Here is a 15,490-nt window from a genome sequence, read left to right on the forward strand (position 1 = left end):
GAACGCATGTCTTGATGGTCCACTACTCTTTGTCAATCTGACAGAACAGTGGAGCTGGAAGCTGTCTGTCAAGATGAGAATAACTGTCAGAGGTCCACTGTAGAAATCAGGATATGGACAGGAGAGCAGGAGATGACAGTGATTTAAATCACTGGAACAGTGAAGGAGCTCAGCTGGGCTGAAAACCATGCATGACCCAACACCTCAGTTTAGTGAACTATTTTGGTATTGTTGTACACTATTTGTTATGGAGCACAGAAGGGCCAGGTGGGGGTCATATTACATATGGGAAGTTAACTTGTGTTGTGGCAGGATAGATGGGTTTCCCATTCATATTTGTGGATGTTGCCAACTCAGGGCCCTATCACAAGACATGCACTATTTAGAGTGATTCTATTATTAAAATAATGTTTAAAATTCATTAAACCATTTACTAAATAGGGGTTGGGGTTTATTTTCATGCTAAAAAGCTTCCTTTAGCCTCAGACTAAATGTCTTTGGATAAGGTAATGTGTGTTGCTGTCATTTTGTTAATATTCCGACCACTAATGCCTGCTTGGGGTAATTGGTTATTAAATATACCGTACAGTATAGTTGTATTAGTTTAATATTATATATATTCTTTATGTATATTATTTTTTTTAAATCTTGTTGATAGCTGCATCAGGCTTTTTTTCTGTGTTTTTAAATTGCTGTTTTTTTTTTTTTTTTTTTTTGTTTTTTTTACTGTATTTGTAGCTGATCAGTGTTTTATTAGGTCTACCACTGTAGTTGCCTGGACCCCCCCCCCGGACCCCACGCCCTCACCTGCGTCTGACTCGTGAACACCCACAAATTTTGGCCACCAGCTGCCACTGCTAATGTATCCTGCAACCAACAGCTCAGGAAAATGGTTGTGTCCGTGCTTGCAGGAAAATAAATTTGCAGTTGAAGGACTAGCTGACCATGTTCACAAATACAAATACATCATGCACTTAAAAGGGTTCCATACATTGTTCCACATTGTTCCATTCATAGCTTGACAGCTATACCTTGTTGAGCAAATTCAGTGAAGATATACTTTAAACAGCACAGCCCTGCTAAAAATGTTTTGATTTGCCAAAGAAAAAACATATTTTCCAAATGCATGACTTAGAGAAAATCCCATTGATATGCTTCTCTGACGAACAATAAAATAGTCTATTTTACATTTGTCAATGATGCATTCAGGTCAATTAGGGATAAACTGCAGTTATCATTAATATACTATTATTATGTGCTAATATGGTTCAATATGAAATATTATGTATGTTACCGTACAGTAACATGTCCATGTGTTTGTATAATGAAGAGTCTATCTATAATATAATGGCCCGTTTCATACACAGTATAAATACAAATGTAGGCCAATCTTGTGACATTCACTGCAAAGCTACGGGTAAAACTAGGTATCAAAAACAACACCCCTAACACCAGTCTTCTGTGTGCTAAATAAATAACCGCTACACACATTACAATATGTCAAACAAAGTCAAAACAAGCACTTGAAGAAGGCAACACTAAAGCAACTTCGTTACACATCTCATATAAATTGAAGAAATGAGGTGTTGGCTTAGGACGCTGTGAGGAGGTGGGTGTCTATTTGCATAGCCTACGCGATGACGAAAAGCGCAGGTCGTATTCTCGCAGTTTTTACCGGTAAATAACTGAATCCGCTAGGCATCAGCAGCCTCAGCTGTTGATGAAAGTTGCAGCTACATTATAACTAGATTTAGACATTAAATAACAGTTCTGTTTATAGTTTGAAAAAAAAAAAAAACACAGGGATGAAGTGGACTTAAGAAACCGAACAGCAAAGCAGCCCATGCTGACAGTGTCAGATCGGTTGGATTTCCTTTCGTAAGAATGGAAAAGCAGCCGAGTGTGTTGACTTCTCTCCTCCTGGTAAAAAGCAGGCTTTTTGAAGTCACCTTAAATCAAACACTTTTGACATGGAAGGAAGTACATCTCAGGAGAAAGAATGTCTCAGGCAACATCAATAACAGACGCAGATTTGGTAAGAAAAACTGCAGTAACAGAGAAAATGTGCTTTTACACGTAGGATCTATATGTTTCGGAACAAGTCAGTACATACAAGGTTAATGCTGTTTTTATGACGTCACCAGAGTATTATGTCCGCTATAAGTTGTTTTGTTACACAGACAAAGGAAGTATAGCAAGCGAATCACATTTCGCTTAATCTCAATGTAACTGTAAATGTTTAGCACATAATTTGTGGTTCGTTTAAATATCATGGTATGATGATGTTAGATCCATCGACGGTGATGGAAGTCTTATTTTTATTACTTACTGTACTGTCAGAATAATAAGGTAATTGAAGACATAGCATAGTTCATCCATAAGAACAAAAACACCACATTATTATACACAGGGATGAACTGGACTTGTCACGTAAACATTAACTCTATAATATTATTGATTGTCATGAATTGTATACTTCGTGTAGTATACAGAAAATCGTGCAGTTATTAATGTTATTCAAGCAGAAATATCATGTAATTTTATTATTGTTTTGCTTTGGTATTTTGAAATATCCGCAAGTAGTATTTTATTTGTTACTTTGGACATAGGGTTTTGTCACGTGTTTGTTTTTTTTTTTTTGGTACTATCATGACAGCTGTGGTTCCTCTTGTTTTTCCTACGGGTTCGGCAAACACAGTTCCGTTTGACCTTAAAAAAAAAAATAAAATATCAAGTTTTATTTAATTTATTATTATATATATATATATATATATATATATATATATATATATATATATATATATATATATATATATATATAGATACACACACACACACACACACACACACTCACTGACTTCTGGTTCAGACCTAATTTATACTGGAAAAAAAAAAAACGTAGAAAAATGTGAAGACTAGCCGATAGCACTAAATCATTCGAGTTCAATTCATGAAATACATTTCGCTCATTTTTTAACTCTTTAAACGTATTGTTGTCCTTCTTTGTTCATATATTTCCAATTGTTTACATTGTCCAAATGTAGCTTTGTATCAGAAACTGTTTGCCACAATGGCTGGGATTACATTTAAATTATGGCGATCCTTCTAGCAGCTTTAAGTAACAACCAAATCACTGCTATAAAGATAAGTGTTATGATGTTGTTTTGATAAGACTGGAAGGGACAAGTTGCCGATCTTGGCAGAGTTCCCCAAGGAAGTAATACATTGTTCCCTTTGCCGCTTTAAGGTTAGGAAGGAAAGTCAGAAGGGGAAAGTTCATCTCGTCACATTCCAACAATCACTGCTAGTTAGGTGCCCTATGAGTACAGACACATATTGGTCCTACCCTCCAGGGTTTGGTAGGTGAAATGAGCTATTGGATAATCAGCGAGAATGGAGGTTGCCTATTGATCTTTACCTCATCGTTAAGTGTGTTGCAGCAGTGAATCAAAAACATAATGTTGATAATATCGAAGAATAAAAGGCAGACACAGAACCTCTTAAAAATGAAACAAGATTTAATTGTTAGTTAAAATGAGCCTTACAAATTAAATGTCACAAAAATCTTTATTTTTCCATAGTATAGGTGGAGATAGCAGAACCAAAACAACTTTATTTTAAAAGCTGAAACACTTATTCTCAGGTGAATACAAAGCTGTTGTTTGAAAATGCTGACACTGTTTGACCTATGAGTCAGCACCCTGTCACTGTAGCTTGCATTGCCTTTTTTCATATATTCAGTGATTCACTGTATATCATTTCTTTTTTTTTTTAATGTTCAGGCACTAGGGCGTTCTAATATGCCACTGTTCTGTATACTATAAATAAAAAAACAAGTAAATGGGCACAAGGGACTAAAAGTTTTCCTCACTGAAAGTCAGCTGTGTTCCACTAAATGTACAGTTGCTTTCCTAAACTGAGGATGTACTGAAGACAGTACTGTTGGAAAATACTGACATTGCACACAACATAAAAACCTTACTGCAGAAATTAAAATATAAGGATCTTTGATGTTTTACCAAATCCTGAATTTTAAGGTAGAAATGATTTATCTTTAAAACAAAAATACCAAATAGTGGCCTAGACCTCCTGATTTTCACAAGTAATTTCCTAAACTATAGTCAGTAACGATCAATAAAGGTGTCAGTACTTTGCACTGTGCCTGTAGTGTTGTACTCTCATTTACACTTTTTATTGGTCCAAAGGTTATAATTTACCTATGCATGCAGCTCAAAGGTAATGTTAATAGCATGGTCATCTTGTCTATAAATAGAGCTGTTTCAGTGTTGGTATTGTATCAGAAATATATTAAAAACAAACATCTGCTACAAATCAAGGATTACAGTATGTCCCGGTAGCGCTTCCATTCTGAGTTCAGGCTATCGTTCCATTTAAAAAAAAAGGAAAAAAAAGCAATTCGACACATTTTAGGCCTGCTTTTCAGTCACATGTGAGCGTGCAAAGGCGCCTTAAACTGCAAATGTGAAGGGGGTTGCAGACCTACATATGCGTCGGCCCTGGACAAACACAGTAGTGTGCACTGGGTCTTTTAAAAAAGATATATATATATTTTTTTTAATACTGCAGAATGACTACTACACTTGTATGTTGTGTTGTCTTCTTTCTGAGATATTAGTTAGCGGTTATTAAGGCACATGGATACAATTAAAAAAACTTTTTTGTTTGTTAACTTTGCAAAAGCAAACCACCTACCAATAATTCTAACAGAAACCTTTCATTTATAAATTAAAATTCAAGTTTTTTGTGAGGCCTTTTGGAGTAGTTTTTGTTGTCCTATTGGGAAAGGCTGGTGGGTTGAGGTTTGTTTGAACAGGTTTGAATATGAAATGTTGTACTCAGCAGTGTTTGTGTTTGTGTGCAAAACGGTCATTTGTGGTTGTTCCATTTAATCTGCCTTAGTGCTGGCTGTGTATGAAGTTTATGTGATGTTGATTGTTTGATCAGGCCTCAATTATTTATTAAAAATACAAAACCTGCACTCTATTACACAGCAATCAGTTAAGGCTTATTAAAGAACACACACTGTTTCAGATGCTTTACTTTGTGCCTTAGAAAAATATAACACAAAGCATGCTTGGATGTTATGTGTATATTAATGGTATACAGTGTGGGTGTTTTGGGGGAAGAGGTTTGGTATAATAATCTGTAACTGCCTGTTTGATTCACCTACTATTGGGGAGCTGAATTTCCAGAGCAATTCGACAAGTCATTGAGAAGTTTTAAGCCTCACAAGTATTCACAGAAACAAACATACAAACAATAAAGCATGAAAATAGTTTGTGTGCATAATATACAGTTCTTTTTTTATTCTCTAGTTATTTAGTGTGGGGGCTCAGGCTTGCTTATATTCCCTTTATAACTTATAAATATGACTTGTATTACTGTCTTTTAGAAATGTTAAAATAATTTTAAATTCAGTGACAAGTGTTTTGCCTTGTCTTTTTCAGCATCGTTTTCTTACTACATTAACTGACCTTGACAGTTTTCTGTCAGGCAATCCTGTGATATTCAAGTGGGCAAAATATGAACGGGTGCTCCCATATAACGGATATGTAAAATAAAATCTTTACTTGGGTCAAAGCTAAGCTTTTCTAAATTGAGTGAGATAATCTAGCCTATGACCTCAACATGTTCATCAGCCAATCAGATTTAAATTAACCAGGCCAATAGAACTGCTGTCAGACCTTCCATTATAATGCAAAGTCTGAATTCACTTTTAGGATTCTCTGGCCGTGCCACCAAGTGTGAGTCAGGCTGGGTTGCCTAGCAACTACAGTAGGTGGTGAACACAGCACAAAAGATAACTGTTTTTGTTGCATTGTTGGAGAGGGAGGGACATTAATCAACCACTTAAGGCATGTTTTAGTCTTTGCCAATAGGATTTGGGATTAATCTCTTCATACTTAACCTCTACATTGTTTTCATATGTAAATTTGTAATTAACCTAAAATGTAATTGGAAATGGTGGGTTTCATCTTAAATCCCAAGAGCATCAATGCACTTTGAGTAAAAAACAAAAATACTGTGTTTTGCTTACAAGGATCCGTACAGTATTTTCTTTGTTTTTTTTACTTTTAAGGTTCATCATTAAGTAGTACAGTATACTTGTATTTCTCTGGTGTGTATGTAATAAGTCTCAGTTACCCACGTGTAAGTACCCTCTGGTATTTAGCATTTTGTGTACTACATAGGGAGTTGAGCACAAAGTGGTCTTTGTGTCAGATCAGAATGTGTAAAAGTTGTAGGCCAGCCTCAAACACTACAGTTTTAGTTTGGTGGTGGTTAGATGGTTTTGGCAGACTTCATCTAGAATATTTCAGCTTCATCTGGCAAGTCTAAACAGATTTATTTCAATACTGTAGAACTTTTGAAATCCCACTCTTCAAGAAGGGCCCTATTGACCTTTTTAGCCACGTGATCATGTAAAAGAAAACAAGATGTGGGGAAAAGACAATGTTGAGCTGCTCCATCTGTTGAGTTTTATTGCCACGGAAATGCTGTGATTTCACCTCACTGCCACCTTCCACCATTACTGACCAGTATTCCTTGTATTAATGCATATGACATGCCATACATTTTTGTAGCCCAAGGCCTCTTGTCTTTCCTTCTCAACTGTTCTTTTATCCCTAGGAGCTCTACATAGCAATGAATTATTTTTTTACATGGAAAAGGTTTATTTTGATAGGTAGAGCGAAAACATCACTTATGTAACTTTAAATTCAGTTGAAAGGAGATTATTATTTTTATTATTTGTAGTAGTAGTAGTAGTAGTCAGTTGTTTTTTTCAACCTTTTCATGGAAACATATTTTAAATGATATGCTCTAAAACAGGTATTTATTTGTTGTTTTATGTTTCTCTCAGCTGTACTTATGAATTTAATTTCAAAATCCCATTATTGACCCAGTGCTGTGAGTTACCATACAAAATAAACTAGAGGGGAATCTTCTTACAGACAGACATCAGCTTTTTATCAGGAGGAAGCACTGGTAATCTTATAAGCACTAATGCGAACAGCTCCAAGGACTGTGTAGAATGGCCTTGTCCTCCATAATTTTATTAACCTTCGCCCAATCAAGTCAAGCCAATTTCTAGAGTATGCTTCCAATCAGTGCCAATGCTACAAACAGCAGTTTCTTTGACAGTAATTTATATCTTTACCCTCTACTTGCCACCTGTCAAAATATTATGCTGTGGTTTTAATTGAAGCTATCATTGTTTTATTTACTTATTTATTTATTTATTAAAATGGGATGAACTTCTAATATGGAACACTGTGTGACCAATACTATACACTTCCTTCAAATATATGGAGTGCACAATAAAGAGCTACACAAAACTAGAACAGGTTATTTTTCCACATTAAGCGCATTTGAGAGCAGCGTGCACAGAGATATTATTATGATGTCATAATTAGTGGTCCCTATTTCTAATAGTGGTTAACACAATCCCTAATTGTAGCCCCCATTTGCTGTGTTCTCATATATTTTCCTTTGATGTGCATTTGAAGTTCCCAGCATACTATAAAAGTAATGATATCATGCATGTGGCTTGTTTAAAATTACCTTCTTGTATTTAGCATTGCAGTAATGCAGCCAATTCCGACAGCAATTATCCTGTTTTATATGTAAGCAATGCTGCAAGTCCCCTACCTGCAGACAGTGTGTGCAGTCAGTGTGCAATATGCCACGTCTCTGGTGTCACAAAGCGAAGCCAAGGTTAAGTGTGTTTTTGCACTTTTACAGTAAAATGGCTTACACAGCATTTAAAAATACAACAACACACTTTCTTGAAAGACATGTATTAACTCATTCAGCCCTGCAACATGGATTTAGAATGGTAACGTTTCTGCTGATACCATTTCAGTGGGTTTTCCTGTAGAGCATTCTAATGTGTAATCCACTTTTACCTCAACATATCTAAAGAAACATTAAAACTACATAAAAACACTAAACAGAAGTTGTTGAGCACTGATAGCGCTTTTCACTGGTGCCTAAAGTGGAGAAATCCACAGCTAACTTATTTTAGTATTGAGGCAAATAAAATAAAAACTATTAAATGGCTGTACACACATGGTCATTCCTCATTTATCATTGAAACATTTAGAAATCAGCAAATCATGTTTTTCTTAATTTTTTTCAATGAAATACATTTTTTTTTTAAACAGCCTGATTAATGTTAAACCCTGGCTTATTAATCAGACTCAATGTCACTTAAAAATGCAATTCTTTTTAACCAGCACAAAGGGGCGGGTGACTGTAGGCGTCCATCGGAAGAAATGTCCCTGTTCAGAGAATACCTCAGAGTGTTATCAGGTCACTCGAATGACCAGTGCCCTTCAGCCACTTACCGGGATGAATGAGTTCAATATAAACCAGCTAGAAAAAATATTTCAATAAAAGTACCTAATTAGTAACTTTTTAACTATAACATTTTAAATATGTATTTATTGGGAAGTTGGCTCTTGAGCAAAAATGCATTTATTCATAAATATAAATATTGTTTTATATGTACTACTAATTCTACTATTTGTAGTAGAACTGCAAAATGTATGCATGTATTATTATTATTATTATTATTAGTAGTAGTAGTAGCAGTAATATTATTTATTATTACAGTACAGTATTATGACAGTAGTCTCTGTGGATAGGAAGCTAAGAGAACACTTCACTTAAGAGATTGTGGTGAAACTGATTTTCACCATTTAAATGCTCCGCCTAAAGGAACAGTTCCTTTAGAACACCTTTTTGGCACCGCTAGCAATGTGTTCACAACTGATACAGTACTGTTTTATAACCTGATAACTCATCATCATCAAACTTAAATTCAAATGGTTTAATCAATCTTTTCAAATGTGACTTGTCATCGTGAAAGTTTCTTGAGGCACACTGATTGGTTTATTAAATCTTCCAGAACTGCCGTCATATCATTGCCATGTTTTGTATCCTGATTTCCACAAGTGCATCTCATCACTACAAAATGGCATATTGTGTTTGGTTGTCTTAAAGAACACTTTGGCTAAGAGAACGCTTTGTATGCTTCCTGAAAAAACTAAAAGGGAATTGGCAAGTTACTTGCAAAACAGTTTAACCAACTTGGTGTCAATTTACATGAAAAAGTAGGTCATACTGTTCATAACACCATGGTGAAGTCAGATCATTGTGTGGCATAACCATGCCCCTGGAGCTTCATTACAATTGGACTAAAAGTTCATATGGACGGTACATACAGGAGGCCCGTATCTGTGTCACGGGGGATATAATCATCTGCAAAAGCGTAATACCCAGTCTTCATTCCACTGGGTAAATGGAATTCTGCAGTAGCTGTTATTCACTCCTCTACATAGGTGGAACATATTCATACGATTGATAAGCTTTTTCCTGCAGCAATGGAATACTAGACAGGACTTTGTTGAGTGACCTGGCTGAAATAATTGAGTCTCTGTCAGCCATCAGCACCCTGTGATAGACGCTTCAATCATGTAATATGTTTTAGAAGATTGTGTTGCACCTTTTGCAATGTGTAGCTGTAAGATACAGTTTTATTACCATTTCCCTCCAGGTTTCTGCCTGGCAAATGCACTGCACAGAACAAGAGGACTTACTGCAGGTAGGAGGCATCTCTGCAGTGATGAAAAATGTGTAGATTACTTGGATGAGAAGTTTTCTCTCAGGTATTTGCTGTATTTGATAGTACTATTTGTACCAATAGCTGAAAAATGGCAACCCGTTTGGGCTGAAGATAACTGCAGGTGTAAAGATAATTGCTAAAAACACCCTTAGTCAGTTTAATTACCATTTATCAATAGCTGTAAGAAACTCCAATAAACCTAATGTACAGTACAGTACATAACAAAGCATTATAGCACCTCATATTGAACACTGGTTATACAGTGTATCATTGTGAATCTGGATCTCTGAAACATGATTTTTCAAAATAATTTGATACATTGTTATTTAATGTTAAAACAAAATTCAGCCTAGTTGAACCAGGTTGTTTGTCTCTAATGTACGTCAAATACAGCATTGCAGCCTATATTTATCAAGGTCTTTACACCAAAATGCAATTCGCACCATTTTTTTCTGAAAGAAAAAAATCTGTTAATGTTACATAATTAGAAACAAACACTATACAGTAGAATTAACATTGCTGTGCTGTTTGTTACTTGTTTTTTCCTGTCAGTTCCATTTTGGTGGGAATCAGGCCGTGTTTGTGCTTCTTTGTGTGTGTGTGTGTATGTGTTTTTTTTTTTTTTTTGGTAGTCTTTCATTAGTGCAGAGTTATAGTAGGAATATTGAAGGGTTAATCTATGAATTCAACATCACTTGCATTGACTGCCTGTGGCCAACTGGGTTGCAGTGTAGAGGTGATGCAGTGCTCAAGTAATGACAAGCACGTAAGTTCACGGTCCAAACAATGTTTAATCCAGGTTGTTATTACCACAAATGATAATCCCAGGCAATACACAGCAATGTGTATTGCACTATTAAACAAGTGTTACAGTCCTGAAATAATAAACACAGTATTAAACACACACAAGACACACACACACAATCACAGTGAGTGCTAACGTGCAAGTGGTGAAATACAGTTTATTCGTGCTGGCCATAAGTGACAGCTCCAGATTGTGTTCGACATCTAATAAGAACAAACAAGTATAATTAGACACAACAAACAAACAAAACACTCACGGTCCGTTTATAGTTCTCCCTTAGTGATTTGCTCTTAACCATAACAAAGGAACAGATCGCCTAGCCATGTCCCCTTTTGTACTGTCAGTCACACTCCTTGGTTAGCGAGCGCAACCATTTCTCCTCCAATCCGCAGTTCCCACATCGCTTGCCTTCTGGGGCGATGACTTGCTAGATGGTCAACTTCCACCTTTCCAAGGAATGAATTGTCAGACCATCCAGCCCGGGGCACTCTGTTACCTTTACACAGCGCCCTCACAGGTCGGTCAGGAGATTTATAACCAAGATTCATTCTTTCTCTGTCACATCGCCTCTTTCAAAATCAACCTTTTCTCTTTGTTGGCTGTTACTGTAGTGGTTTGCAAAGATTCATTCATTAACTCACCATAAAACACAATCCCTGTTTGTTGTACAGTTTATTTAAAAAAAAAAAATTGATTTGGAAATGTATGAAAAAAACATACTAATATGAATCTTATTTACTTTTTTCAATTTTTTTTGCTCTTGTGCAAATATACACATTACAAAAGTAAACATAAATGCCTATGATTTTATATCTTTTAAGGGTTTGTTTTTCTTTTATGAAAAAATATGCCATTTTGCAAGACAGAACAGTTCTGTGGCCACATACATTGTATATAAAATATAGTAAAAGTTTTAAAATTGTGAGTTGTGACCTAAAGAAAGTCTGAATTTACTACTGAAATACTGTTTTCCCACTGCAGCTTAATATCTACCAGAAGGTATAACCCTAACAAACAACCTTTTTTCCTTTGCAAGGGGCTTTTTATGCTTTTTTTTTCAACCCGTAATAACTGAGGGCAGACCTGTCTTTATAATCGGATTGTAGTTTGTCTCTGTAGTGGTAGAGCTTGTAAAAATGGCATTAAATTGATTACTATCATGCATTGGTATACCAGCAGCTTGCACTATAGGAAGTTCTGTTTTATGACAGCAATTTTTAAACTGGGAATGTGTTCATTTGATGTATTGTTGTAAACAAAAGACAATGGATAGATATCATACTGAAAATGCTCTAATCTCTTGTGTGTTTGTAATGAAATGTCCATAGATTGATGCAAGTAGAGTGCTGATTGTAATGTGTTGTCTATCAATCTCTTTGCCTCTACCAGTGGAATACCTTATTTATGATACAATAGACATGTCTCTAGAAATAATGAAAGCAGTTGTCTGCTTGCCGAGTCCATCTTTTATTCAGGTCATGTTTTTCTTTGTAATCTTATTGCCGGATGCCCTTTGTGTTAGCTGAAGTGAGCCGTTTCTTTTATTCTGCACTGGGATGCTTCAGGGCTGCCTTTCCTCATATTTCCTCGTACACTCCAAAAAAAGAAAAAGCAGCCCAGGGCCGACCTAGATTTAGGCTGCCGTTTCGATGCGGCCCAGGGCCTGCAATCCAGGACCAGGGCTGGCCTTTTCATATATACACTGAACAAAAATATAAACGCAACATGCAACAATTTCAAGGATTTTACAGTTCATAAAAGGAAATCAGTCAATTGAAATAAATTCACTAGGCCCTAATCTATGGTTTTCACATGACTGGGAATACAGATATGCATCTGTTGGTCACAAATACCTTAAAAAAAAAAAAAAGGTAGGGGCGTGGATCAGAAAACCAGTCAGTATCTGGTGTGACCACCATTTGCCTCATGCAGTGCGACTCATCTCCTTTGCATAGAGTTGATCAGGCTATTGATTGTGGCTTGTGGAATGTTGTCCCGCTCCTCTTCAGTGGCTGTGCGAAGTTGCTGGTTATTGGCAGGAGCTGGAACACTCTGTCGTACACGTCGATCCAGAGCATCCCAAACATGCTCAATGGGTGACATGTCTGGTGAGTATGCAGGCCATGGAAGAACTGGGACATTTTTAGTATCTCACGGTATCTCTGTGCATTCAAATTGCCATCGATAAAATGCAGTTGTGTTCGTTGTCTGTAGCTTATGCCTGCCCGTACCATAACCCCACCGCCACCATGGGACACTCTGTTCACAACGTTGACAACAGCAAACCGCTCGCCCACAAGACGCCATACACGCTGTCTGCCATCCATCCGGTACAGTTGAAACTGGGATTCATCCGGGAAGAGCACACTTCTCCAGCGTGCCAGTGGCCATCGAAGGTGAGCATTTGCCCACCCACTGACGTCGGTTAAGACACCATTCTGCAGTCAGGTCAAGACCCTGGTGAGGATGACAAGCACGCAGATGAGCTTCCCTGAAATGGTTTCTGACATTTTGTACTGAAATTCTTCATTGTGCAAACCCACAGTTTCACCAGCTATCCGAGTGGCTGGTCTCAGACGATCTCGCAGGTGAAGAAGCCGGATGTGGAGGTCCTAGGCTGGCGTGGTTACACGTGGTCTGCGGATGTGAGGCCGGTTGGACATACTGCCAAATTCTCTAAAACGACGTTGGAGGCGGCTTATGGTAGAGAAACGAACATTCAATTCTCTGGCAACAGCTCTGGTGGACATTCCTGCAGTCAGCATGCCAATTGCTGTGTCATTGTGTTGTGTGACAAAACTGCACATTTTAGAGTGGCCTTTTATTGTCCCCAGCACAAGGTGCACCTGTGTAATGATCATGCTGTTTAATCAGCTTCTTGATATGCCACACCTGACATATGGATGGATTATCTTGGCAAAGGAGAAATGCTCACTAACAGGGATGTAAACAAATTTGTGCACAAAATTTGAAAGAAATAACCATTTTGTGCGTATGTAAAATTTCTGGGATCTTTTATTTCAGCTCATGAAACATGGGACCAACACTTTACATGTGGCGTTTATATTTCTGTTTAGTGTATATGAACGCAAAGGAGACTTAGACCTCCTATTCATGTTACGCTACCAATTTAATTTTCTATCATAATACGGAAAATCGCAGATTTGCTATGATGTTGGGGATTTTTTTGTTTTACATTTGAGGAGGGGCAAAAAACATGCAAGGCTTTTTTTTGTAGGTTTGAGAATGAATCAAATCAATACACGAGCCATATACAAACATTAACACAGGCAACTTTTGCTTTAAATTTCCGGAAACGTACCTGTCTAATAAAATTGCTTCCGGCATTCAAGGCATACTGCTTTTCAGTAACATGTGAACGCACAAAGGCGCCTTAAAAACGCAAATGTGAACAGGGTTGCAGACTTTAATATGGGGCAGTAGTGTGGACTGGGTCTATGCATTACTTGTTTATAAACATAAAACTAGCACAAACACAATCTGGAGCTGTCACTTATGGCCAGCACGAATAAACTGTATTTCACCACTTGCACGTTAGCACTCACTGTGATTGTGTGTGTGTCTTGTGTGTGTTTAATACTTAAATATATCAATATTTAACAGTGTTTGATTCTTGTTATGTTAGCGTGTATGAAACAGTATACGACTATACGTAATAAGAAACGTTTCTACTCCCCTACTTGAATTGAATTTTGCATGCATCTTTACTTCCAATACAGCATGCTTTTTAATCACAAGATAACAAGTTGAATCACCAGTCCTCCAGGATTCTGCAGAAATTTACAGAATTTATTTATTTATTTTTTCTTTATCCAATCAGAAATACAGGCATGTTAATTTGCTTGAGTTGATTTTGGTACCTAGCTGCACCCAATAAAAGCTTCTGCCTCAACTACAGGATGAATCATGCACACAGAATATAACTGCAAAAGACTGCTGAACATTACCCCAAAACCTTCCATGAAGACAGTAGGAAAAAGAGACGCCAACAAAACAGTGCAACGTACGAGCCTCCCCATGCAAAGACAGTTACGAGGGAATTAAGGGAATAACAGTACCTGATGAAATGAGGGTAAATAAAAATGTTATTACTGGCACAGGTAGCTACAATGATATGAATATGAAGGTTGCAACATCTGCAAAGATAAATATGAAGGATATTGTCACTGTTAAATTTTTTTTTTCCCAAACTTTTGGGCCCCTCTAGGGCCCTGTGAGTGTGCTGGCCCCTGTGCCGTTGCCCTGGTTGCACTAGCTATTCCTACGCCACTGGTTCTAGTCTGCCAAACATTAATATTTATTTAATGCCATTCCACACTGAGAAAATGTAATTGACAATGTTGTGTGATGCACTGCCGTTATGGATTCTAACCCCTACAAGCAAGATGATATTACAAGCTCCATAACTGCTTGTGAAAACAAGCCTGTTTTGTGCATTGTTAAGTTACTGTGCCAGGGCCTCGTTGACAAAACAACAATATAATCTGCTATTTTTTGTTTGGGCAATATGTGGACATGCTAATTGTAAGGCAGTCTATGCTTGTACAGATTATTTGTATTTCTCTTTTAATAATAATATTTTGGCTAGGAAAGCCTAGCTGGGCTGTGTAAACAGGTATATTCACTTTAAGCTATGTGTGTTGGTGTGTGCAGTATCCTCCTGTTTTTAACAAATACTTGCAGATATTGGACTGCAAATAAAACAGCTATTTGAGTCGAACGTAGTTAAATTGAGCTTTTTAATTAAGGCATTGTTTCAGCTGCTGGCACTGTTTACCTTCCAATTGGTTGAACTGAACATTTTCCATTTCTAAGTTCTGTATTTGATGTTCATTAGTATGCCATTTAAACCCAAACCCCTGATTATTAGAGAGATCACATATCAATGTGCATGTTGTCAGTGTTCAAATCCAAAACAGAATAGAAAAGCACAAATTGGTTCTATGATGCAGCATGTTGTGCTGCAACCCCTAGTCCTGTCTCTGCAGCAACCATTTGATCTTATTTGAGATTAA

At 36.9% G+C, this 15,490-nt stretch overlaps 1 protein-coding gene across 2 annotated transcripts in view; it reads left to right on the forward strand.

The window, feature by feature from the left end:
• The first annotated feature begins 1,647 nt into the window (after positions 1-1,647).
• LOC121319754 (ceramide kinase-like) overlaps positions 1,648-15,490 on the forward strand; it is a 36,530-nt gene continuing 22,687 nt past the window's right edge. The window contains exons 1-2 of one of the 2 annotated variants that reach the window (XM_041257530.1): positions 1,648-2,035; positions 9,581-9,628. In XM_041257530.1, coding sequence (XP_041113464.1) covers positions 1,885-2,035; positions 9,581-9,628 — 199 coding nt within the window. In that variant the 5' untranslated portion in view covers positions 1,648-1,884. The remainder of the gene's footprint in view (positions 2,036-9,580; positions 9,629-15,490) is intronic. The other variant, XM_041257531.1, reaches the window with a different exon arrangement.

Source organism: Polyodon spathula, chromosome 8, assembly GCF_017654505.1.
Source record: "Polyodon spathula isolate WHYD16114869_AA chromosome 8, ASM1765450v1, whole genome shotgun sequence".
In the NCBI taxonomy this organism is placed as follows: Eukaryota; Metazoa; Chordata; class Actinopteri; order Acipenseriformes; family Polyodontidae; genus Polyodon; species Polyodon spathula.